Below are 27132 nucleotides of genomic sequence, written 5' to 3' on the forward strand. Positions count from 1 at the left end.
CCATTAGTGATTGCTAAGGCCCTTTGTTTATGGTATGAAAGAGCTTCCATAACACTGAACAAGATGCAGACTGGAGAGGGGCTAGGGGAATGGCAGGGGTGCCCTGTCCGTCTGGCCTGTGCCTGGCACAGCTGCCCTGGGAAGTGGCCCCTGGGCTCACCCTCCCGCTGCACCTTTGACAGACAGCCAGTGCTTCCCTCACAGGTGACACTCCACGGCTTGAATGCAGATTTCTTGGTCCCTGTTTCATTTTGGAACCAGGCCTGGCTCTGCCGCCTGCCCTCACCTAGGCAGTGCACTGGGGAAGGGATGGGACGAGGGAAGGCAGGAGGTATCTTTTCCTAATGGGGCAGGTGGGGTGTGGTTGGAAAGCCCATTCTGAAGGTTGGAATGTGGCGAAATGGGCTCAGGAGAAGGGGACCACTTCTGGGCCCTTCTCTGTGCCTGGTCTCCTCTCTGACATTCTCCTTTTACAATCGTGACTTTCCTTTGGGATATAGGATACCCGCCTTACGAACATTGGAGCATTGACTCCACTGGACCAGCCCAGGTGTCAAGGAGTGTCATTTCCCCGTTTAGCAATAAGATCTGCTTTTTCAGACCGCTGAGCCCCTGGATGGCCTACTGTGTGCCTCTGGTTTGGGCCCTTAAATTCCTCGTGGAAGAAGGGTGTAGTCATAGCACTGGGCCAGTTCAGTTCCATTAGCAGCTACCTCCCTCCTCCCTGCCTACAACCAGGCCAGACACACCCAGGAAGTGACTGCAGCTCCTGTCTCTAGCTCAGGGCATTTTATAAGCTTTGCCTCTCTGACTGCCATCTCAAATCTCCCTTTCCTCTGTTTTCCATGGTTTTCTACTACTTGGTATTTCCTGTGTTTTCCCTCTGCTTGGCCCTTGAGATCCCTCTGGCTGTCATTTGGGGTCTTCTCAAGACGTTTCATCTTAGCTTATTCCTCTCAGCTCTAACACTGTAGCAACTCCACGTGCCACCCTGGTTGCCAGAGCCCTTATTGAGGGGTGCGATCGGCCACTTCTGAAAGGGATGTGCGAGTGGATGAAGGGCCTTCCGTTTGGCATCCCTCATCCTCCAGGCTCCCTGCGATGTTCAGGATGGGCCTCCACGCCACGAGATGTGCCTCGGCTCTGGAGAACTTTGGCGTGAGAGTCAGGAGACAAGATCTGTGCAGGAGTTGTTTCCATATAGTTCCTCAGTGAATGGTACCAGCTCCCTGGTCTCAAAGAGTAGACCCTTATTGCTATTGGTGCTTCTGGCCGGCTGTGCCTCCAGCTAAACCAGACCCAACACGCCCAGTCACGTCAAGCACCGCTGGGTCTGGAGTTCCACCGAGGCCTTTCTAGCCAAAGGTGAGGTCACCCAGGAGGTGGTTTTTGCCACCTTTCATGGCATGCCTATCAGTGGCATCTGATCTGGTCCTCCTCCTAGTAGTTTTGAAATCCTGTGGTTTCCTGTTTAGGTGGGTGGTTTTGCATAGATAATGAGCGAAACTGACCTCACCAATTGCATACTTCATTTGGAAGTTGGTAAGATGTTTTTCCAGCCTTTTAAGTGTGTGTTTTTTTCCTCTTCCCTTTAGTCCCAGGTAAATCACCACAGTGCTGCTAGTAATGAAACGTACCAGGAGCGCTTAGCACGTCTAGAAGGAGATAAGGAGTCCCTCATATTACAGGTGGGTCCTTTTTGGTGGGAACCAGCTTATTCTGTTACCTCCAACTCTGTAGCTGCCTTAAGTAGGAGGGAAGTCCAAAGGGTTTTCTCTGTTGGATGTTTCCTGCTCCCAAAGTGTATGTTTTTCAAAAGACTTTTCCTGAAACAAAGGAGAAAGTAACTGGGGGCACAGTTTAACTCTGGCCTTGGCTTTTGGGGGCTGTGAATGGATTCATTTATTTATCATGGACTACAAGAGTGTCTGCATCTATACACTGGAAGCTCTGTGGCCAGGCTGATTAATGGGGCCCTGTCTTCCAGAAGTCTTGCAAAGGAGATGTGTCCTCATGTCACTAATAAAGCAAAGCCTCTTAAAAAGCCCCAGGGTGGATGCTAACAGGATCAGGCCCAGTTGATCCGGAGCTGGATCTAGACTGATCACTTTGAGGCCAAACCCCCTGGAGCTGTTAACATGGGTTAATAAGCCTTTGATGACTCTCTTACTTTGAAGAAAGGAACTCCAAAACTTTTCAGAGACAAAGAGTCAAAGACGTAGTTTCAGGTCTGAAAACTTGCATTGCATTCTGAAAAGTTGATCTTTCTCGTGGGATGCTTTTTGCTGAGGTAGGAGCTCTTTGCTGTGTTAGTTCTCAAACACATAAATCAAGCCTCAAGGACTGGTATGCCTCAGACACTGATTGACAATTAGAGAATAATAAGACTAATATCGTGATCCCAGCTCATTAAAAAGCTTGAAGGGTGGTGATTAAGACTGGTAAGTGGGATGGAAGCGAGGGGGCAGGGAGGGTTCTGGGACCCTCCTTAGACTATGGGCCTTAGCTTAGAGCACTAGAGTTAAGAGGCTGCAGTATGTTTGGCTTTTTTCCTTCTGTTTTACCTTATTTCTTTTATTCATTTCACTTCATTTTATGAATGTAGGTATAATGTCTGATTATTTTAGAAACTTTGGAAAGTCAAAAAGAATTTAACATGTTCGCCCTTTCTTCCAGTCTTTTTTTTTTTTCCTGTCCTGCCCCTATTTCAAAAAATTAAGCTCAGACCCAATATACAATTACACAATTTTGCATCCTAGGTTTGTTTTTTTTCTTCACTTCATTGATTTGTTCATTAAAAACTATTTGCATGCCCACAACTCAGTGGATACTGGTTTTAGGTGCTGGGGTTGTAGCAGTGAAGAAAATAGACTAAATCCCTGTTCTCAAGCTTCCATTCGTGTGTGTGTGTGTGTGTGTGTGTGTGTGTGTGTGTGTGTGTGCGCGCACGCACATACATGTACGATAAACAAACCAATTCACAAAATGTTTCCAGTGATGATAAATGCTATGGAAAAAAGTAAAGCAGGATAGGACTGTGTGGTCAGGGAAGACCTCCCCGATAGGAGGAGACTTAAGGACCTGGGGAGGGAGTCCCATAGAGACTGGGAGAAGCACGTACCAGGCAGAGGAGGTGGTTGGTCCAGCGAGCACCTTGAAGTAGGCATGTGCTTGGTGTGTGGGAAGCACAGGAAGGGGCTGTGTGGTTGGAGCTGGTGACCCTGAGAAGCCTGGGAACTGCCTACTGAGAGGTAGCAGGGGCCTGGTTATATAATATAGCACGTTAGAGTGCAGACATTTTGCGGGGTGTGTAATTGGAACCTCCATCCCAATGACACAACTGATGGAAGAGCGTCCAGTTTAGAATTTTGCCATAAACAGTATCAAGCTACAGACTAATGAACCCGGAACCTTCATGGCTGAAATGAGACATTTCTATTTAGAGGGTTACAATTTAATAAAGAATTCCTGTGTGATAATCTCTCTGATATTTTAAGAATTCCGAATTCTTGAATAATCCTTAATGAAATAACTCTAGCACAACTGGGGAGCTGCTTATCAGGAAAGTCAGAAGTGGATCCTAGTGGTTTCTGTCCCTCCAGGAGCTTGTGGGCGGACTCTCAGAGTTGCTCTTACGTGCTCACTGCCGTCTCTAGAGGCTCCACGGCGCAGCTTAGACAGATCCTCAGCATGGGGGAGCCACTTGCTTGATTAATTCACAAGACAGCTCAGCCAGACCGAATTCATTGGAGCCCTTGGCCCAGAATGTTCTCCTGGGTTTACTTGTGGAAGAACAAGGGAAATCACACAGGACAAAATACTGTTTTCAGGATTAAACAACAAATTAAACCAAAATCTTGTATTTCTTCATTAGAATGTGACTTCTTAATGCAAGGATTTTCATCTTTTTCTTTTTCCCCCACTTCTGTATCCCCTCGGTTTTTAAAATTATGCCTAGCATGTGGTAGGAGCTCAGAAAATATTTTTTCTTGAATAAAGGTCACATTTAGAACCTTTATACATTTTCTCCCAATTTTCTACACCTCTACATTCATAACCTAGACTATTCACGTTCATAAGGACCCCATAACCCGGTGTATCTCGAGTCTGAAGAGCAGCTGGGCTATGAGCTATAGAATGCCGGAGACCACGTTATTCCTCTTGGTACCTAAGACCACACGTTATTCGTCTGGGTACCTATTCCGCTGGGTATCGCCAGCCCATGGCCCCAAGGCGTGGTGCAGACTCTCTAAGTGTTAATCATCCCAGCAAGATTAACCACGACACATCCCCAACAGAAACTCTGGAACCCAGGGAGCAAAGGCCACCCCTAGCATCCTACTCTTTTGAAATTAGAGTTAGTAGTAGAAAAGGCCAGGGGCTTCCCTGGTGGCGCAGTGGTTGAGAGTCCGCCTGCCGATGCAGGGGACATGGGTTCATGCCCCGGTCCAGGAGGATCCCACATGCCGTGGAGCAGCTGGGCCCGTTAGCCATGGCCGTTGAGCCTGCGCGTCCAGAGCCTGTGCTCCGCAATGGGAGAGGCCATAACAGTGAGAGGCCCGCATATCGCAAAAAAAAAAAAAGAAAAGAAAAGGCCAGGACGGCTGATCATGTTAGGCAGAGAGGATAAGACGCCCATTTTTGGATTATAATTGAAATGTTAGCACACCATGCATCAGCTCCAGGAGTATGTTTCAATAATTCATTAATCACTTAGGAACGTAAAAATGGAAAGCTTAAAGCAGCCATATTCATTAAGATTAGTGCCTCTGTAAAAGGGAGCTTTATAATTCATAACTTTATTTAAGCATGCATAAGTGAATTCGCATTAACTCTCATGCTCCAGCTATCATTCCTTTACAGACTGAGAAATAATTTATGATCATCTTTATGTAAATGGTGATGAGTCAACCATTGGTTGAAAACCAAAAGGCTATAAAGGATCTCAATTTACCAGTCCTTGATTTCTTTATTTTGGGGGAGGTCACTCATGCTTTCTTCCTCTTCCTGCTCTGAGGCACCTTTTAATAATAATTATTTAATAGTAATACGGAAAAGGATTATTTAATAATAAGGAAAAGGGCTGTTTGCTGATAGAGGAGGCTTTGAAAATCTTCTCAGTCTGTATTTAGGGTATAATTTAAATGATTTATCGTAAATGGATTTTTATTTGCTAACAATTCCAAGAGATAGTCTCGATGTTCTTCAGAAAGACGACTGTTTTCCTGCCACTGTATATGCAGCGTGGCTTGTGTATATTTATGACTTAGTCATGTTTTGGCCTGTGAAGCACAAAAACCTTTCTGCAGCCAAGTTTTGTCAGTGCTAATACATGCCCTTTACGTCCCACATTCCTTAATTGCTTCAGAACCCTCGCCTGATAGGTGAGCTGTCCTCACACCCTGATGAGAGGGGTAAGGTCATTGGCTACTCTGCACAGAAGTTTGGATTGCGCTTCCACATGAGGTGGCAGCAGCCCTGGCGAGCCAGCTGAGGTATTCCTTGAGGTCGGGCTGCCCAAGGGAGCTCTGTGAGAGGCACAGGGAGCCAGAGGCCAGCCCAGAGGCTGCTCTCGTGGCTGCTGGGTGTTTTTCTCCTGAGTCTGTCAAGAGCAGGAAATGTGACCAACCTGGTCCAGGTGGTGGCTGGGACTTCCCGGCCAGGTGAGAAAACAACCGGGGTTCCCTTCACCCAGGACACTTCCCCCACTTACCACCCACCAAAAACAGCAGCCATTCTTCTCCCATCAAGAATCAGTGGTGTGGCTTCACGGCTCCCCTCCAGCGGGGAGCCGGTCCCAGCCTCCACCCTTGCTTTATTTCCTGGGACAGGTGAGCGTCCTCACAGACCAAGTGGAAGCCCAAGGAGAGAAGATTCGGGACCTGGAAGTGTGTCTGGAGGGACACCAGGTGAAACTCAATGCCGCTGAAGAGATGCTTCAACAGGTAAGGGTGGGTGGGACCCAGGGCCTTGGGCAAGCCCCTTTCTGGGTCCAGGTTACAGAGCTGCTTCCATTCCCGTCCTGCCTGGAGGGGAGGGTTGGCTGCTTAGCCTGTGGTGTTTACACAGCAGGTGAAACCGGAGGGGGGAGGGCAGGGAAGGGCTGGCCCGGGAGGAATAACTTGTTGGGCTGGTTTGACAGATTCCCAGGGCACTTTCTCCTGGCCTGGTTCAGTGCAGAGCTCTCTGCTGGCCATGTCCCCCTCATCTTATCACGCCAACCACACTGGACACACTTAACTGGCTAACTCCTCATAACCAAGTAACCCACGGTTCGGGCATGGCACTGTTGTCGCCTTTGCCCTGTAAGTGGCATCTGGGGTTTTCGAAAGTCGATTAACTTATTTTGTGCCTCTTTCCTTCCCTCACTCTTTCCCCTCTCACTCTGTGTGGCTTTCTTTGATAAAATCGATCACATATTACATAAATAATATTTTAATATAATATAATACATGTTAAAATGAAAAAAATTAGCTGCTCTTCTACCATTCAGAAACATCTCTTAAATGTCGTCTTGTTTCTCTTTGGGCCTTTTTGTTATATGTACATATAATATACAAAACACTATTTGCACCAGAGATATGATTTAGTCCTCAGCTTTTCTATGCCTAACGTCATAGAGTGAGTTTTTTTCCATTTTTAAATTTTGCTGTATCGTTGTCTTCACTATCACTTAGACCTTTTTTACTTTTTTTTAGCAAAAGTATTATAATTGAACTGACTCTTCTTGAACAGTCTGACCCCATTGTAAATAACGAGCTGCAATTTTTAGGAAGCGGTGTTGAATTTTTATCAAAAGTCTTTTCAGAATCTGTTGAGATGCTAATTAGAAATTTTATTTTATGAACTCTAGTAATATATCTAATTTCCCTAACTTGCATCATTTTTGCACTTCAGTTATTTTGAAAAATAAACCACGACTGAAGTTTATGTGTGTATGCTTTGTAGGTCCTGGTATAGTACTTGGCACATAAAAGGTGCTCACTAATTATTTAAGGAATGAAAGTCCATTTCTTAAAATGAGTGGGTTCAATTAGTAGACTGCTTATAATCTCCCTCCCCCATCCCCCAAGCTCTAACTTTTTTTTTTTTTTTTTATTTTGCGGTACGTGGGTCTCTCACTGTTGTGGCCTCTCCCGTTGCGGAGCACAGGCTCCGGACGCGCAGGCTCAGCGGCCATGGCTCACGGGCCCAGCCGCTCCGCGGCATGTGGGATCTTCCCGGACCGGGGCACGAACCCGTGTTCCCTGCCTCGGCAGGCGGACTCTCAACCACTGCGCCACCAGGGAAGCCCTAACTTTTTTTTTTTTAATTGCTTTGGTCAGCAGAAAATTCAGATTGTTTCTCCACAGCATAGTAATGAACAGAGGCTTTGAATATGACCTTTGGTCTTAGGGGTAAATATCTTAGTTTCTAGGTGTTTCTTAGCTTTGAGTGCATTTGAAGAATTTCTTTTAAAATCAATATTTTTATGCAAATGTCTTTGTAGAAACTAGTTCTGACAGCTTGGAAGCTGTTATTAGTTTATCCTTTCATTGCTGATTAATAAGTTACCACATTCTTGGCCCCATTTGATTTTCTGTTTAAATGGTATGCCATTTCTCTTGCTTATCGTATTCCCTGGAAATCCGAGTAGCAACAGGAGTGAATCTTTCTTTTTATTTACTCTTAAAAGTTGAATCTTTCTTTTGAAGACCCAGGAAAGAAAATAGCCTGATGGAAAAATCTCAAATGGCACAAAAGCATTTCCACAAGAGTGCATGGGACAACCCACTAGATTATATTTTCAAGACAGCAAAAGATGCGGTTCTGGGGTAGGGACCAGGGAGGAAGATGACAGGAGGGGCTGTAAAAAAAAAAAAAAAAAAAACCTAGACAGAGACCAAGAAAATTTGCATGTGGAAGGGAACACGTCAGAAAAAACGGCAGAAGGCTGATGTTTCAGGAAGGCAGTGCCTGGTGAGTAACCACACGATCGGAGGTCAGAAAATGACCCCATCGTGGTGCCTGAGCTCTCTGAGGTTGTCTTTTCCTTCTAAGCATTATCCCATAGACTGGATTTTAGACTTTTAAAAAAAGCCTTAAGCTCAACTGCCCCTTATATCCTCTTTATTCTAAATCTTCTTTCTTGTGTGCTGTGGCCGAGGTAGCAGTCATGTGGTTTGCATGTACCGTAGAGGTGAACGTGTCGGCTTGCTATATTCTGGAGTGGAGTAGCTCTTACTTGCTACCGCTGGGGTTGAAAGATCTTCCTGAACTTAACCAAGTTATTTTTATGCCCATAACTTTGACTGTATTCTCTCAGCCTTTCAAGGGTGAAATGAAAGGAGTTTGCAGTACTTTCCTGGAGAATTCTGAGTTCATGTCATAGGCATTTGAGGCTCCGCTCCCACTCATGTGTTCTCCGGGCTTGGTGGTGCCTGAACTGGAGATCATTGGGTTGCCAGCTCTAAATGCCACATTGAATGTTCTGCTTATGCTAATGCTTTCCGGAAATCTGCTTGATACTGTTTGAAAAGACGCTTAATTCTCGCATCACAGTGCTGATGTGATGCCATCTATATATAGCGTGGAGTACATACGTAAGTGTCCTCTGAACTGGGGATAGGCAGAGACTTGCCTGGTTAGACTGTGATATCCTGGGCCCCAGGGCTCATGGTAGGAGCAAGCATGACTCACGTCCTTAAGGCAGAGAATGGAGGCAAACAATTGCATCTTTCTTTCTTTCTTTTTTTTTTTAATTAATTTACTTTATTTTTGGCTCCGTCGGGTCTTTGTTGCTATGCGCGGGCTTTCTCTAGTTGCGGCGAGTGGGGACTCCTGTTGTTGCAGTGAGCGGGCTTCTCATTGCGGAGGGTTCTCTTGCTGCAGAGCATGGGCTCTAGTAGTTGTGGCTCGTAGGCTCTAGAGCGCAGGCTCAGTAGTTGTGCACGGGCTTAGCTGCTCTGCGGCATGTGGGATCTTCACGGACCAGGGCTCAAGCCCGTGTCCCCTGCCCTGGCAGGAGGACTCCCAACCACTGTGCCACCAGGGAAGTCCACAATGGCCTCTTTCTGCCAGCCCTGAGCCAAGCCTGGCCTCCTGTTAAAGGCCTGAGGAGCTCTGAAGGAGATGCTTTCACTGTCACAGTGTGGGGCCTTCTGACTGCCTATTGACACTGCTTCCCGTGGGGAGGCAGCTCCTGCTAGCCCTTACACACTGAAAACATCCTTTCTAAAGGAGCCAGCAATTCTAGCTGACCACCCATGGAGGCCCGTTACTGCTTTTCACAAGAAGCTGGAAATCCAGATGTAAAAATTTAAAGATCAGTCTATTTTAAAAACATTGGCAACTAATTTAAATGAAAAAGAAGTATTGTGTGAACCACACAATATTTATTGTACCTTTAGGCCAAGCCTGGCCCACAGATCCAGTCTGCAACCTCTATTCCAGACTTCGCCCCCTTGGCTGGCTAGAAGACCTCTGGGGGGACTTAAGGAAACCCAGACCCAGCCAGTATCATCCAAACCCTGTGCGTCCATGGGTTCCAAACCCCACTGCGCTGTCTCTCCCGACAGCTGTTCTCCTGAGCAATGTTCCCCACCCGACTCACGAGCCATGGACCCCTCAGCCTGGCTTGGCCTGGTCCCCTGCTAAGTGCTGATCTCTTAGCTCTCATCTGTTTTCTTCTACACATTAATAACCCATCTGGTCTCTAGAAAGGGAGAGCATGAAGATCCATGGGGTTAGACAGGCAAACCAGGACCAAACAGAATCAGCACAGAGGCAGGGCCACATGAGCCACGCATAGATTATAGACACATTTGAGGGCAAAATATTTCTTGTCTGCAGCCTGTTGCAGGACACAGGGTGGGAACGGGGTAGCTACAAGCGTCTCTTGGAGCTGCCTGTGGAAACACCTACTCTGATATGGTCTCTGACTCACTGAGCGTGTCTAGATTCCCCAGGGAGCCTTCCCCATTAGGAAGAGACATCTACCAGGAAGTGTACAAGTGGGTCTTCAAAGGCCCACAGCCTGAGTCCATTTTCACCTCCTCTTTTTTTTTTTTGCGGTACGCGGGCCTCTCACTGTTGTGGCCTCTCCCGTGGCGGAGCACAGGCTCCGGACGTGCAGGCTCAGCGGCCATGGCTCACGGGCCCAGCCGCTCCACGGCACGTGGGATCGTCCCGGACTGGGGCACGAACCCATGTCCCCTGCATCGGCAGGCGGACTCTCAACCACTGCGCCACCAGGGAAGCCCTTCACCTCCATTTTAAGCAGGTCAAGGCGTTGCCCAGCTGCATCTTTGAGGGCTACACACTGAACCATCCGAGCCCAGAGCCCAGAATAACACCCCAGGAACACACGTGTGGACCAGCGCCCTCCCCATTGTGATTGGCCTAGACCATGTTGGCAAAAAAGTCTATCACAGAGAGAGAGTTCCTTATGCTCTGTGATGTATTTGAAGTCCCTGGTGACTTTTTCTAAAGTGGCCTCCATGGGTCCTCTGGGGTTCTGTCGGTTCCTGCACAACAAGCTCCTCTGCCTCTGATCACTGACCCTCCTCCAGCGGGCGATGATTTCAGGGGGGGAAGCCAATGCTCTTCAGTGGAGAAGAGGCCTTATACAGAGCTGGCAGCCAAATGGAACACTGTCCAGAGGCTGGCCCTTGACAGGTGCGATCAGTGCCAAGAGCAGCAGCCATATTTAGTGCCAGAAAGAAGACAGGGTAGGGAACCCAAGGGGGGAGGAAGAAAGGATGCAAAGCTCCTTGTGAGGACACAGCCCAGCTTTGGGGAAACATGGAAAGACACCAGGCTCTATCTCAGTCCTCCAACCTGAGCCGGAGCCCCAGGTGTCAGGCAACCTCGTTGTGTTGGCTGCCTTTTAGGTGAGGTGTGGAGAGTGACAGATTTAGGGGATTTGGAGTCCATGGACGTGACTTTCTGCAGATTCGCCACTTGTGGTTGATCTGGGGGAGTCAGTGAACCTGTGTTCTTATTTATAGAGAACAGAGGTGACAGTGTGGACTCTGCACTGCCCACCTCCTAGAGCTGTAGTACAGTTGTTCCGGTTTTGTTAAAGCTGGACTATTGGGCTTCCCTGGTGGCGCAGTGGTTGAGAGTCCGCCTGCCGATGCAGGGGACACGGGTTCGTGCCCTGGTCCGGGAAGACCCCACATGCCGCGGAGCGGCTGGGCCCGTGAGCCATGGCCGCTGAGCCTGCGCGTCCGGAGCCTGTGCTCCGCAACGGGAGAGGCCACGGTGGTGAGAGCCCCGCGTACCGTAAAAAAAAAAAAGAAGAAAAAAGAATGTACAGAACTGGACTATCACACAATGGCCAGGGGGTTACGGGACCCAGGACACAGGCCCAGTTCCTGCCCTTGAGTCGAGTGAGGGAACGGTGTGCCCAGGCGTGTGAACTCAGCAAAGCATCGTCAGCACCCAGCTCATAAATTCCCGGAGAGCACCTTTAGGGAGGTGTTTCTACCTCAGGAAGGATATTAAACAGAGCTATATGCACCTGACCCTGTGGGAGCACAAATCTGTCCGAGGAGACAGGACACTTGAGCAAAGAAAAAGGGGATTTGCCACTTATTCCCTAAAACTCCCCCTGGGAGATTTGTGAGGCAGAGATAACTGCTTTCCTCAAGTTATCTCATTTGATGTTGGATCTCCAGACCATAGTGTGAGGTAGGTGCTTTACCCTTTTTTTTTTTTTTTAAACAGATAAGGGGACTGAGGCTCAGAGAGACGATTTAGTTAGTGGGGACTGAGACTGGACTCAAGCCCAGGTTGACTACGAGCCCCTCTCCCTGAAAGAGGCTTCCCGACAAGGCCTAGGCCTCTTACTTCAAAGGGCAGAGGGACATACTTTTCCTTTCAAGTCGTTCCATGGCCTGTTCTTTCATTCTGGTTTCAGGTTGCCAGTCTGGCTCCAGTCCCCCGTCACTGGTCAGAAACTCCCTGGGTCAGGTTCCACACTTAAAGTTGGAAGTAATCGCTTCAAGATGTGGCCCTTTACGGAGAGCAAAGTTGAAAGGCCAATTCTCTTTATCAGCTCCAGTCAGACACTGAGCTTTGGGAAAAGGAAATGATGGTTTGCTCTGAGATGGAGGCTTTTCTTCATCTCCCGGAAAGGAGATGTATTTGTCCTTCTGGAAGGCGTTACTGGTAGTGGTGAAGTGAGGGGGCAGTGATCATTTTATTCGTTGGTTTTCTCCGTTACCCAGTTTCATGGTCCTGCCTAGTAAGAAACAAACCACCGTCCTCCCATACCACCCCGCTCATCCCTTGCCCTCTCATTTACACAGGCAGCCTTGAACCAATGAGGAGAGCAGACACTACTGCTGCTTATGAAACCTCTGCCCCTTATCTCCAGCCCCCTGCCTCCCCACTCCCCCCACCCCCCACCCCATTGCAGTAGCTCTGTGATTCCAAGAGCTCCCAGCAGGATTCCCACCCTGCAGGTCTCAGTAGGTGCCAAGCGTTGCCTTCCTGCTCTGGACAAACAGGCTGGACCAGATCACTGCAGTCTTGGGGATGGGAGCTAAGGATCCAAGAATGTTACTCTTAAGGGGTAGACAGGATAAAAGATGCCAGCAGCGAAGACAAAGGAGAAAAAAGAAAGGTCAGGAAAATGGGACTTCCCAGGTGGTCCAGTGGTTAAGACTCCGTGCTCCCAATGCAGGGGGGCCGGGTTCGATCCCTGGTCGGGGAGCTAGATCCCGCACACTGCAACTAAGACCCTGTGCAGCCAAAAGAAAGAAAGAAAGAAAGGTCAGGAAAATGGAAAGGGAGGGCGGGCTCACACTAATGAGGGGATGCAGGGTGAGTCAGTGGGTTGGGAGCTGAGAGGTGAAAATTGCCTCGGAAAGTGGGGACGCTGGTCCCAGAGGCAGGGCTGTTTTCTGTGTTCTGGGGAAGGCAGAAGCTGGGTTGCAGACATGCAGACGTTTTCCGAGTGGATTATGCTTTTCAGAGCTTGGCTGTGAGGGGGAGAGGGGAGGGAGGAGAAAAAGCTGGCGTTCACGCTCACACCACACCCAGAGTGCGTTTGCCTAGCCTGAGCACTAGGGAGCTGATGGTGGTCCCTGGAGGGGAAGGAAGGTCAAGAGGGAAGGTTCTTTCGAATGTCAGAAATTTGATCATGTTTATAGCCTGAGGGATGGAAGCTGATGGTGAGGGAGAGATTAAATGCCTGTCAGAGCAGATGATTAATGGGCCTACCCCAGAGTAGTGTAGACTTGGTGAGAACTTCCTCAAAGGCAGTACAGAGGGGAGGGAGGGCGCAGGTCCCTGTGAACAGGCGGCGTTCTGCACTACCGGCTAGAGGGAGAAACAGGACCAGGACTCGGAGAACAAAGCCAAAAGCTACTGGTTAACCAGGGAGTTACCTGAATCTTCATTCAAGCTGCATGAGGATGGCATGGAAGACTGGTCAGCAACAGGAAGGTGGGTCAGGTGGAGTAACTCAGCAGCAAACTCGGGAATCTTTGTGTCCTTTAACATGTGCTTTTAATGTGCAACCTGGAAACTTATTGGGCTGGGAACAGTTTTTAAAGATAGAAGAACAGACAGAGAAGTCGGCTGTGTGCAGTTATGTCCGACTAACCTCGGAAAGGAGGTGTGGGCTTGCCTTCTGTAAGACACGGATTCAGGAGAGAGGAATGAGAGACGATTCTGGGAAATTTTGAAATAGGAAGGATGTAAGTTCAGTGACTGATCAGATGATCTTTTAAGTAAATAGGTTATTTAAGGAGAAGAAGGGGATAGGGTGGGGTTTAGGGCTCGAGGAGAACGGAAAAGATCTGGAACAATCTCTGAAAGGAACCAGCCAGAGATGAATACAAGTTTTGCCAGGCAGTGTTGGAAGATCAGCTGTAATTAGATAGCGTAAATTTGTGTGGAAACCAATTGGCATCATTAAGTGACTCTTACCAGCAATTCTCAGGCCGTGGGGAGTGGAAACATAGAAGTCTTTGAGGTTTGGCATGGAGTGGGTGCGGGTGAAGCAAGTACACTTCAGATCTAGGGGCAAGGATGAGTCAGGAAGAATTTTCTGATGCAGAAATGATACAACTGAAATGATAAGCCTTAAGGTACAGGGTGGGTAAGGAGGCAAATACTACTTAAAGGAAGTTGTTGGTAAACTAGGAAAATAGGGAGTTGTTAAGTAACTAGTAGCCACAGAAGAAGAAATTGAAGATGATTTGAGTGACTAAATGGGCCAGTTGGAAAGGATTGTGGCCAGAGGAGAGAATTTCAGAGGTGAAGATTTTAGAAGTGAAGGACACAGGTTCCGGATCAAGACAAGTGTCAGGCTGTGGCCATACTACTGAGAAGCTGAACTGAGGTGGAAGCAAAGCCTGTCGGTGTCAAGGTCAAGAAATGTGAAACCAGGGTGAGCCCTGAGTGAAAGATTGATTAACAAGGATAATCAGTGGAAATGGGAGACTATCTTGGGGTCTGGGTATTTGGGGAAAACGTGACTTAACTGAATAGTGCTGCCTTAGAGGAGGAGGAGGGCAGAGGTAGGAGATCTGGAAGAAGCAGTGTTTAACTGGGAGAAAGGTGTTCTGTAAGTTGGGTTGCTGGAGCAGAACGGCCTCTACTTGAGAGGACTGGGAGGGACGTGTCATGTCATGCAGACGTCAGGGTTCGGTTTCTGCTGGAAGTAGAAAGAGCAGTTTAGAATGTAGGGTATTTAAATCCTATTAAGACAACTAGGATAGAGGTCACAGTACATAACAGTGGCTAGAGGCCATGCCGGGCCTGGAGATGGGGAAGTGGGGCTGGGCTGGGATAAGGCTGTCAAAGGCTGATTTTGAGTTCAGGGAGTCGGACAGTACTTATTGATGACGAGGACCAGGGGTGATGATAATGAAAGGGGGAAGCACATGCTAATAGAATCTAGGAGACAGTAAGGAGAAATTTTAGTTATCAGTGGACTCTGTGAAATTAAGCAGCCCCAGGCTTCTCATTAAAACTTTGGTGTGTCTAATTGAAATGTCCACTTGGAATGTTAGTGTGACCAATCAGAACCCTGGCATGACCAATTGGAATGGCCATTGGAATTTTAATGCAACCAATTAGAATATTATCCTCCTTAACTGGAACATTGGTATGACCAATTACAACCTGGCAGTTAAAACAGCCAGAGGGATTCTGGAAATCATGAAAGCAGAGTAGATTCTTAGCTTTCAAGAGAGATGCCTTCTGAGGCATTGTTACATCCCACCGAGGCAGTATCTTGAATGCTGGTCAGTAGACAACTGCATTAAATACCTTTTTAAGAGACTCAGGAGCTCAACAGGGGCTGTACTTTTAACTCTCCTATCCCTAGGCCTTGGCATCTGGTAGTTGAACAAATGATGGAAGTCTCATGGAAGAAGATTTTCTGAGTTCTTAGCAGTCCAAAGCAATTGTTATTATCCCGTGGACCTTGAGTTCTAGAATCGTCCCTTTTTCCCTTTGCACTGCTGGCTGGGAAGCTCACATACACATTGTACTCCATCTCCAGCTGTGAATAGAACTTTAGGATATGAGTTTTATGCCGACAGTCACTCTGGCTTCAACTTCTTTCCTTACCCGCTTTAATTTTTACGGTTTATTTAATTTATTTTTTTTTTTTTTTGCGGTACGCGGGCCTCTCACTGTTGTGGCCTCTCCCATTGCGGAGCACAGGCTCCAGACGCACAGGCTCAGCGGCCATGGCTCACGGGCCCAGCCGCTCCGCGGTATGCGGGATCCTCCCGGACCGGGGCACGAACCCGTGTCCCCTGCCTCGGCAGGCGGACTCGCAACCACTGCGCCACCAGGGAAGCCCTATTTTTTCACTTGAGTTGTCTATTTTGCAAACTACCTCAAATCATTTCTGGAACAAAACAGCTAAATGAAAGGACGGAGAGAAAGAATGAGGTGGTGGAGACAAAGGAGAAGGTGGGGAAGAGGGAGAAGGATGTTCATAACGAGCAGGCGGCATTAGGAAGGATTACATCTTAAGATACTCAAGACCCAGAAATCCCATCTTCCTCACCCAGGGAAGAACATTTTTGGGCCTTTTATGGCCTGCATAGCCTTAGCACCAGGCCCTAGTAGATAGTATGTGTCCAACAAATTCTTAACAGTTTGAGCAGCTCTTTCCTGGGCTCAGTGAATATTTGTTGATTGGCTTTTTTCAACACTTTTTTTTTTGCGGTACGCGGGCCTCTCACTGTTGTGGCCTCTCCCGTTGCGGAGCACAGGCTCCGGACGCGCAGGCTCAGCGGCCATGGCTCACGGGCCCAGCCGCTCCGCGGTATGTGGGATCTTCCCAGACCGGGGCACGAACCCGTGTCCCCTGCATCGGCAGGTGGACTCTCAACCACTGCGCCACCAGGGAAGCCCCAGCATGTATTTTTTTATTTCCCTTGAAATTCTTGGACTTCTTTCTCTGTTTGGGAAACAATGTGATACATTAAACAGAAATGAGTTTTGAAGCCAAACAGACTTTGGTTTTAAAACTAACTCTGCTGTTGATTGGTGTGTGCCCTTGGCCAAGACAGGCCAGTCTCTGGGCCCGTTTCTTCATCTGTAAAATAGGGATAGTAATGTTGACTGCCAAATCCCTGGGAGGGTTTATTGAGAGGATGTATGTAAAGTACCCAACAGTGTCTAGCACAGAGGAGGCACTCAGCGCATCTATGTCCACTCACCCCCAGTCCCAACACTGGACATACTTAGCTGGCTAAGTCCTCATGACCAAGCAGCCCGCAGTTCTGGCATGGCACTGCGGCTGCCTTTGCCCTGTAAGCCAGCTTCAAGTCTGGCTGGCCCAGGAGGAGCTGGGCTCAGCCCAGTACTAAGCTCATTTTGCTGAATTCCTTGGCTTCTGGATGCTCTCCCTCAGGTTAGCAGATGGACAGTTTGTAGCCCACCTTTCTGAGGTACTGATGGCCTTTTGCCCGGGGAGTCATGTTTTCCAAGTTAAAATCTCTGACTCATGCGGTTTGGTTTTATGAGTTGAGGACAGTTCAGAACGTGAAATCATGGCTGTAGGGTCAGATTGTTGAGATGACTGTTCTTGTACTAGGGTTGGGTTGCCTAAGATGATAAGGAAATTTCAGACCGTGGCAGGATGCTGTGTCCTTTCCATCAGCTCATTTGGCCGGTTACCCTCCTAGCATCGTATCGTGGTCTCCTTGCCAGGACCTGTGTATCCAGTGTCTCCAGGTGCCAAGATATGGGATCTCACACAACATCGCCTTTTGCCAATGGAGAAATGTTACCCCTGGACTTTGGGAAGTGCTCCTGGCTTTTGAGGTCCTTCATAATTCCTAGAAGTGCTGAGCAGGTGTTTCACCTATCACCTTTGTTTTGTCTTACTTACGCTTATTAAGTGTATGTATTAATGGCTGGTTGTTGTCTGCTACTGTTTTAGGCTTGGCAGGACTACTAATAACCTCCCCAGTCTGTCCTCAAAATAAGCAAAGAACAATTTTCTTATTTACATTCTAGGAAAGATACATATCACATAAATAAGATTCTACTGTAACCATTCAGTAAATACTCATTGAATATCTACTTTATGTCCTAGCTCCCTTCTAGGTTCCTTGCAGTAAGGTCTTCCAATGACATGTGTGGAAGACTGGGCCGAATATTGACTGAGCCCGGGAGGTGATATGGAAACTTTGGTTTTGAAAAATGTAATGTTAACCTAAGCTGGTCTTTTGTTTGTTTTGGTGGAGAGGATCTGCCTCTTTGCCTTAAAAATAGACACGGAGAAATTTCATTCGTTGAGCAGACCCATCCTTTTTTCTCTACCTGGAAAGAGTGAATAATGGTTTCTACGGACAAATGTGCTTTTTGAGAAATGTAGCTCACATTGACTCCCAGAGCACAGTGGGTAGCGTCGGGCCGTGCTACCCTTGAGTGACCCGGCATCAGCCCAGGCCTGTCCCCTCTAGGACTGTGGCTCAGATGTAGCGGTTTCATCATACAGTGTAGAGATTGCCTTATGTCCTATGGATGGAGGTAGAGCTGTTCTTATTGCCATGGAGGTTTATGATTTTGAGATCTGTTTTTGCCTGCAGGAGCTGCTAAGTCGTACATCTCTTGAGACTCAGAAGCTCGATCTGATGACTGAAGTGTCTGAGCTGAAGCTCAAGCTGGTGGGCATGGAGAAGGAGCAGAGAGAGCAGGAAGAGAAGCAGAAAAAAGCAGAGGTGAGTGTGACACATCACCTTCTAGGGGTACCCATACAGTCCAAAGCTCAGATCAGGAGAAGCTAGCCTAATGTGGCTTCGGGCCATCTGGTCAACCCCAAGCCTGGCAGCCACTGGGTGCCAGAAACATCTATGCACCAGAGACACAATGATCTGTTAATACCAAGTTATCAGGTTTTGCTGTGGCTGCAGATTTCAGCAATGCCCAAACCACCCAGTTTTGGCACTAAGGCTGTACCCTCAAGCTGCTGACAAGGATGGAAAGGGAAGCAGTAGTGGGGGAAGGATCAGACAAGACTTAGAGAGACCAAGATGTCTTCTGTGAGCGCCAAGGTAATGACCGCGTATTGGGATGAAGTCAGCTGCTCAGTAAGCCAGCATCGTTGTTCATGGAGTCTAGAGACATTCTTTGATGTGCATTTCACAGACCCAGATGCAACCCTTAGATTACGTGTTTCTTTCCTCCTGATGGCTCCTGTGGGTGAGCCCATGCACAGGCTTTCTCTTAGAATGTTTTCCTGTATCTCGTTTTTGTTTTTGTTTTCTCAGGCTCCATATGCCATTGACTAGGGCATGCCAGACTCTTATTTTGGATAAATGTTTTGGATAAATTCTAGGCTCAGAGCTCAGAACAGTCCATTTTAACCTTAGATAACCACCTTCCGTGTGCCTCTACCTACAAGTTCCCTATATTTGTACACCGTGCATTGTGAGCTGTGGAAAGAATAGCCCTAAAGGTCTAGAAACACCTTGGCTCAATTACTGACCTAAATGCTTAATAGCTCTTTGAACTTCAGCAAGTTAACTACTTAATCTCTCTGAACTTCAATTTCTTTATCTGTAAAATGGGTAACTGTGTGATGAAGTCGAAAAATAAAAAAATCACCAAAGCTAAGTCTCTATCATAGGATCTGGCATCCTCTCTTCCATTCAGGCATCTCTAACATCTAAAGGTGGACGTTGTTCCATTCAGTTAAGCGCCAACACCATCATGCCCGGAAACCTGGCACATTTCTGTTTACTGGGTAAACACTGGTGATTGAGACACTTCTAATATGTGGGGCATATTCCTTGCGTTGCTTTTGAGAACATGCTCATTAGTAAGAAGTATAGTTGCCAAAAGAAAATTTATCTCCGTTAAGCTGAGGACACTATCTTCTAGTGATTAAGAACGCAGGCTTTTGAATCAGACCTCTTGGCTGGAATCCAAACTCAGCTACTCAGTACCTTTGTGATCTTAGGCAAGTAATTTAACCTCCCAAACCTCTATTTCTTCTTCTGTAAAACGGAGATAGTAGTACTTCCTGTTTGCTCAGTTGTTCCGAGGAAGGAATGAGATAATGTATATGTGTAGTCCTTAGCATAGTGCTGGATAACTAGCTTTTATCAGTTACTTACTGATTGTGTTTTTAAGCATGCGAGAAATGTAAATGTCGACCTAGCTACCGCAGAGTCAAAGCTTATCTGTGTGAAGTGTTAGTTAAATAGACTGTGCTTCTTAAATGTTCAGGGAGAAGCAATTCGATTTTCTACAGGTTTAGAATTATTTTACCAATGTTTCAAAATGTGTGATCACATGGGGATATACCTTCAGGCTTGGGGGCAGAATTGAATAAACTCTGTAAGAAGGCTTAGAGTGGTAGAGACAACTCAAAACCGAGGGAGGGAGGGAGCGAGGGAAACAAGGAAAAGAAAGGAAGGAAAGATGGAGAGGGTTATTAGGTCACACAACTGGAATAGTCTAGGGTTTTAAAAGCTGATATCACTAGATCCAGCTGGCTTTACCGTGTGGTTAGAAATCAGGCTTAGTGTCTCATTTGGTTCTGTTTTAGCCTTATTCTCAGGAAGGCTCTCTGTATGTGGTGACAAAGATGGCCATCAGCAGCTTTAGATCCTACTAGCCTGGCAACCTCTGCAGAGAGAGAGATTCTCTCTCTCTCTCAAAGATTCCAGCAAAACCCCAGGATTGCATATCAGTGGGCCAATTTGGGTCACGTGCCTGGTTCTGAACCAGTCGCTGTAGGGGACATGGGCCCACACATGGGTGTGTGTGGGCGTGAGAGTCAGTCCATGGTGGCAGAATGCTGAGTTAGTACCGAGCTGGAGCAGCTCAGTTCCTTTCTAGGGAAGGAAGGGGAGCTCCCACTTCTGGGCCAAGCACAGCTAAGGCAGTCATTCTACTGTTTGCTTTATTTTTTCTTTTCTGAAGGATTATTTTTCAATCTGAATTTTTGCTTTTGTTTTCCATTAGACTATTCGTGCATGAAGCACCATAGACCCTGAGCTGCTGGCCTCAGTCCTACCCGATAACAGCCCTTCCCAGTTGCTAGTACAAACATTAGGTTTCCACGTGGAGGAGTTTTTCAGGCTGTTCAAACTTGTGATAATCAGGGAACAATGGCCATATGACCTGAAGCAACATTCTCATTCTTGTCATTAAACATAATCTTTACTGGTATGCTCAGACTCTCTACCACTGTTTGTAACTGTCTGGAACACCCTAGGCTTACAACCATGGAGAGGGCTGCTGAAGCTAGCTGCACTGCTGTCGTGTGCGTGGTGGAGCTGCTTATTTTGAGGGAGACGTTTGGCTGGCTGGGGTCGTCAAGGTTGTAGTTGTATGAATAAAGGGAACGTTGCTTCCCATCCTACACTGCTGCTGTTTTTCCAGTGAATGTGCTTAGCCTAAAGCCTGATTGTGGTTTAAAAGAGGCAGGACTTTTCTGAGGTAGCCAGATCTGAAATACACTTTCTCTGTGTAGCTCAGGCTTTATCCTAGGCAGGTATCCTGCCGCCCTGTAGTCAGCTGTGGAAGTGATTACAAATGTTTGTCTATAAACCCAAGGACTTTGAGGTGTAGGTTTCTTGTTAAATGGAGACAATCCTGATAGCCAGCCTCGCTCAGGAGTCCGTGGTGACCCTTAGGAGATGTGGGTGAATACTGGATTTCCTGTTTACTGTACCTTTTCTCCTGAGCCTTTTGCAGTGGTTCTGGGCCATTTCAGGAGACCCAAGATTGGACCAGTTGGGTTCACTCCTGAAAAGCAGGACTGCAGGAAAAGTGACCAACGTGGAAAGTAAATACCACAGTTAGGAGGATGGCACATGAAAGAAAGAGATCCAGAGGCAAAGGAAAACCTCGGGGTAGCCCACCTATCAAAGGCATGTCCCTTGGAGAGATCTTCCTTGGAGAAGGGCATCTGGCTTCCCTAAGCACTGGGGATGCAGGGAGGCCTGCAGCTGGATCCCTTTGTGAGATCCAAAGGGTTCTGCATGTAGTAACAGAGCAGCCTTTCTAGAGGGGAACAGGGATCCAGCATCTGCTTGGAAATGAAGTCAGCCCAATTGATCAGGGATATACGTAAGCCTGAAGAGAACTGGAAACGAGCTCTAGGATTTGCTGGCAGAAAATGGAATGTCTTACAACACAGGTGTCCTGCTTCCTTTCTTCCTATGGGTGGGACCTTGGAAGGGAGGGATTCTGATTTCTGAACTGTTGAACCTGGAGTACAGAGCAAAGGCTGGGAAGATAGTGTTTGCTCAGAGAACAGCTGGCCTGACTTAGGAGAGTTTTATTATTCTTGTTTTTATTTTGTTTACTCATTTTTGTTTGTATAGGAAATACACTCCAACAATTCAGAAATTAAGAGTTCAAATTAAGAGCCCCGAAACAAAAACTTTGACTGTTGGCAAAGCAAGAGTAATAAAGTGAGTTGAGATTACAGAACAGGGATTAGAACCTCATAAATGTCACCTGGACTTTATGATGTGGGACCCAAGATTGAAAACACCGCTACAAAAGCCTCTGCCCTATGGGAGAGAAAAGACCTATTAAGAGAGGAGAGGGGGGCTTCCCTGGTGGCGCAGTGGTTGAGAGTCCACCTGCCGATGCAGGGGACACGGGTTCGTGCCCCGGACCGGGGGGGATCCCACATGCCGCGGAGCAACTAGGCCCATGAGCCATGGCCACTGAGCCTGTGCGTCCAGAGCCTGTGCTCCACAACGGGAGAGGCCGTGATAATAAGAGGCCCGCACACCACGATGAAGAGTGGCCCCCGCTTGCCGCAACTAGGGAAAGCCCTCGCACAGAAACGAAGACCCAACACAGCCTAAATAAATAAATAAACAAACAAACAAACAAACTCGTACCCAACACCTAGATATTGAAGGGTTGGTTTTTGTTTTTACCTTCCCCCCCCCCCCCCCCCCCATTTATAGTTTCTGCCCTGAATGTAGATAAACCAGGCGAACTGCCACCCTGGCTCTAATGCTGAAGCAAAGCTAGAAACTAGTTTATGAAGTGAAAGTGATGGGTCTCTTGAGAGAGTGGCCATTGTTATTTTGAGAGTTCATGACAGGGAGGGAGGGAAGAACGCGGCATAGCCAGACATGCACTGTGGACCTTGGAAATCATACCTTTGAAAGTTCAGAAATAGAATCGATGACTCAAGGATATTGAACTACATAAAAATATACTTATTTCTGACTGTGTAACCTCACAAGTAATATACCAGTAAAAAGGAAAAGGTAGAGGTACCTTGAGAGGAACCAGTTTTCAAAGGGGCTTGTACAAAAGGTAGAAAGGACAGAGAAAAGTGCACCTGCACGAACGGCATCAGGAAGACCAAGCCCCACCGAAAGGGACAGTTCTGAGGACAATGGGAAGATTTTCCTTTAAAGTTATGTTCTCAATAAGAAGATCAAAGAAAGAATGGGCTTGGTTCCGCTGATGCCTCTGACAGGTGCACAGAACTTAGGACAGCAGTCCCCAGGCTGCTTGTTTATAAGTGAATTTTAAGGAATCGGAGAAATCAAGTGAGTTGCTGAAAAACTGGAAGTAACCATTTTCTTCTCCTCCTCCTCCTCCTCCTCTTTTTTAAAAATGGTAAAGAAAGTTAGAAGGGTTCTATAAAATTCAGTCTGTTGAGTTTGACATCAACCCTATGATGGTTTGTGAGAAGACAAAGTAGGGATCTGTGTCCATTAAGAGTAAGTTACGTCTAATTGGCCTCATTGGTTTGGCTAGGAGTGCATCTTGTAGTGGTAGGCTGGGTAAATGCTCACTTCAGTGAGGCACTACGAAAACATTGCTTGGGATAGTCTTGTGGATAAGAGAGGAATATAGGATGAATGCTAAAATAGGCATATCGGTACCCAAGTGATAATGAATAATACCTTAAGACTACCTCTAGGAAGACTTTTTTTGCAGAGGGTCATGTCATCTGCCTTTAGTCCTCCTGCCTCGTGTGCATTTTTAGTCCATAATTTGCTGATATAGAAGGCCTTCAAGTTGTGATGACAGGAAGCCAAAGGAAAACTAAATGGATGAGTTGACGTTGGGATTCATGAAGACCTACACAGACTGGAGCGATCCATAAGTTGGCAGGAAAAGAGTAAAAGAGAGGCCAGGAGAACCTGAGTAGTGCAGAGCTGCCGAAGGTAAGGAGTAAAACGAGGGAGCCACGCAGCTTGAGGACAGAGGATGTGTGTGTGGATCTGACCGCGAGGAGGGTGCTGACCCCTTGTGTGCTGGAGATAGAGCTCGAGCTCATCTGCCTGGAGAGTGGGGGTGGGATGAGGTGATGAAAATCAGGGCCAGCGGGTCTAGACCCCTCACTTGAGAGAGACAACAATGAAGGGAACAGGAGAAGAGTGAGGGTCGTGACATCCTTGAAACTTACATAAGAGAGAGAAGAGCAGGTGTGAAGACCGGCAGGGCCAGTGACCAGGAGAGACTAAAGGTTCTGGGAGAGTGGCCAGTAGGGGAAGCATGCTGGAGGGTGCAGAGCCACTGGGCTTTTGTTGTCAGCGATCAATGTCACATGGGCCTTAACTGTGTTGCATGGCCTTGAGGTGTTTTCTGTCGCTCTCCCGGTTTCTCTCCTTCATTTCTTATGGATCAAACACTTGGTGGCAAAAGGAGAAGCAGTGGGGAAAGTGAACTCACATTTGTCAGAGGCCTCCGTGTGCCAGGGCACCATGTGAGGCGTTAACCAAAGTCAGATGAGCAGGTGAAGCCAACCCTCTGACGGCTGACTCTGGGGGAGGACAACGTGGGGCTCTCTCTGGGCTAACTCAGGTGAGCTAGCTCCAGGAGAGAGTGGCTGGGAGGCCAGGAGCCCGCTTATGACAGCGCTGCCTACGTCTGCAGCTCTCCCAGTTCAAGTGGCATCGCTGGAGGGAGAGCAGGCTGGCGTAGGGGCCCTAGCAGTGCCCTCTCAGACCCAAGCTGCCATCCGGACCCTCAGTTTTCCTTCTACATTTCCTTCTACATTCTTCTTTTAGGAAACACTCTTTCTATTGGGGATGGAAAACCTCTTTCTAGCATGCCTGGACAGTTCTCATGGTGCCAGGGGGAAGACCTCCCAGTACCAGGTGCCAGTGCTCAGAATGTCAGTAAAGGTGGGCAGAGAGGGGCTAAACACTTTAATTGGCTGCCACCCACCCACCCACCCCAGGCTCTGTTGGGATCTATTGCCAACTGTCTCCTTAACTCCACGCCCCTGCCCCGGCCCCATCAGCTGCCCACAGTCCTCCCCAGGCTCTTGGGTTTCTTGTTGCCATGAGTGCCACCATCCTCCACCCTACCAGCCAGGCCCATGACTGCTCGTCCCCTTTACTTCCCCACACAGGCAAGGGATCTCGAATGCACCTACTTCACATCACTTAGACTCGTCCCATCTCTTTGTCTCGACCCAGGCGGAATTAGTCACTCACCGCTCCCGGGAAGCCCCATAGTCTTATTGGTGTAGCACTCACAGCCTGCTGTGATTGCTATTTGCGTGTTTCTCCTCACTCACCTGCGAGCGCCATTGCTTACTGTGGCCTTGGGTCTCTGCGGAGTGACGCTAGATGCCTGTGGAGTAGATAAAGGAAAGCCCAGCAGAGCTGCTAGCGCAAGGGATTCAGAACTGAGTAGGTATGAATTCCAAGGGTTGCAGTTATTTTCCAAAGTTGCCATAAAAGGTCAAAATGTTCTTGAGGCTGCAGAGGAGTTGGGTCTGGCGTCGGGCGTGAGGAGCGTTTAGGGTGGGGGATGTAGGAGCGTGCACGCGCGCGTTGTGCGCCCTACGTCCCCTGTGCACGGGTGTTGGCACGTTTGGGGGAGGGCGTTGGCGAGTGCAGAAGGGGTGCGTCTGTATGTGATCCCATCTCCGCTCTTGCTAGACTCTGCGCCTCAGACACTGTCATGCAAGGACGGCCCCCAGTATGGCACGAAGGCCATACTGCAGACAGGCCCACGGATGGGGCGGGTCAGGGAAAATGCCACGTCTTTTGGTCCCTGTGAAGAGAGCACATGGTCACGGACAGCGACCGCTGTGTGCCCCCTGCCGTACACGTCCGGCCTCCTGTTCTGCTCTCCTAAGGAGTTCCATGTCTGAGCGCTGACTGACCCTGCGTGCTTTTCTCCTCCTCTCTCTTCCTTCCTACAGTCGGTTCTGAATGCGATCAGTGAGCTGCAGCAGCAGATGTGTAGGCTGCAGCTGGACATCCACAGGCAGATTCAAGAGCGCCTCTCACTCAGTAGGGACCACCCTGAGGAGGTGGCAGCCGACGACGGTGCGGCCCGGCCCCAGCCCTGCGGCCAGGAGTGTGCCCGTTGGGAGGGGTCACCTGTAGGAACCACACTTAAGTATATCGGAGCATGCGTGTGTGTGGCATCTCGCTGGCGGAGGGGCTGGGGCTTCTCCTACCTGGAACAGCGTGCGCTGGCTTAACATGGATCCATGGTCACCTCTGGGCAGAGCTTGGGACTCGCTCCCCTCGGGATGTGAGCTGAGCTCCGTGACCCTCACTGAACGGGGTCTGAGCTGGCGAGGCCAACCCTCTGACCGGTGGCGGTACTCATCTCTCTCAGGGCTGGGAATGAGGTGTGTCAGGTGCCCCGAGTGACGGGGCGTTGGTGTAAAAGCAAGCTTCGGGTCCCCTTCCCAGGTACGACTCAGACACTGATTCTCCCTTCTGGGCTGGGAGGTTAAATGAAGTTTCAGCTCCCATGATTTTTTTTTTTTTAATTTAAGAAAAAAATAGTATCATAAAATAATCCTCTCAAGTTTATTTTTAAAGAGGTTTATCCCCAGTGAGAAAACAGAACACGAATGTCCATATGCTGTGACAACTCCCATCATCTGAATTTCCGGGAAAAGTTCTCCCGTGTAATCACATTCGAGGGATTTCATGACCTGTGGGCCCTATGGGGTGTATCTGCCTGGGATGCTGGACTTGGCCCCTTGCGCTGGTGTCACCAGGTCCTTTGTGATGGCAGCTGCACAGAGATGAGCCTGTGCTTCCAAGGCCCGCTATCGAAGAGGACTTGGAAGCCCAAGGGCAAGTCAAGGGCGTAGTAGCCATGTCTGTAGGAAGTTGTCATGATCCATCCTCAACTATGGGACATGTTGGAAACCTCCACCCAGACTTGGGCATGAGGGGAGGGGGCCTCCGTGGGGGAAAAATTGAGAGTCAAGATGTAGGTGTAGATTTGGAAAGGGAAGCTCTGAGAGGGATGGTGAGTGGGTTACCCCAGAAGGACTTGTAAAAGGAGTTACACTGTGCACCAGTGTTTATAGCCCACGATGGGCAACAAATGGCTTAGAAGGAAGGGGATGTGCCAGAGAGGTCACAGAGCCTGGAGGTCATCGTGCTCCGTGTCCCCACAGTGGCAGCTCCTCAGCAGGAACCTGCACACTTTCAGTTCTGCCATCAGCAGGCCTGGCGTCCCCTCAGGCAGGGCCAGAAACGTTCTCAGAAAATGATCCTGGACCTGCTACAAGTCACAACAGGCCTTAAAGTCTAACGTTGCAGATCACAGAGGCAGTTACCTTAGCTTGGAAGACACGTTTCTAAAAGGGCATCAACAAGTGTTCACCTCAGTTATAAGAAAATCTTAGTGAATATCCCTGCACAATGCAAGCGTAAGCAGTGTAACTCTGGTGGATTGTCTCGGGAC

At 48.2% G+C, this 27132-nt stretch overlaps 1 protein-coding gene across 7 annotated transcripts in view; it reads left to right on the plus strand.

Moving 5' to 3' along the window:
* The window catches only part of PPFIBP2 (PPFIA binding protein 2), a 159223-nt gene that overhangs the window by 82256 nt on the left and 49835 nt on the right, over nt 1-27132 (plus strand). For all 7 annotated transcript variants that reach the window (XM_032639341.1, XM_032639342.1, XM_032639339.1 and 4 more), the window contains 3 exons: nt 1596-1688; nt 5832-5945; nt 18054-18185. In XM_032639341.1, the coding sequence (XP_032495232.1) occupies nt 1596-1688; nt 5832-5945; nt 18054-18185 (339 nt within the window). The remainder of the gene's footprint in view (nt 1-1595; nt 1689-5831; nt 5946-18053; nt 18186-27132) is intronic.

This window comes from Phocoena sinus, chromosome 8, assembly GCF_008692025.1.
Source record: "Phocoena sinus isolate mPhoSin1 chromosome 8, mPhoSin1.pri, whole genome shotgun sequence".
NCBI lineage: Eukaryota > Metazoa > Chordata > Mammalia > Artiodactyla > Phocoenidae > Phocoena > Phocoena sinus.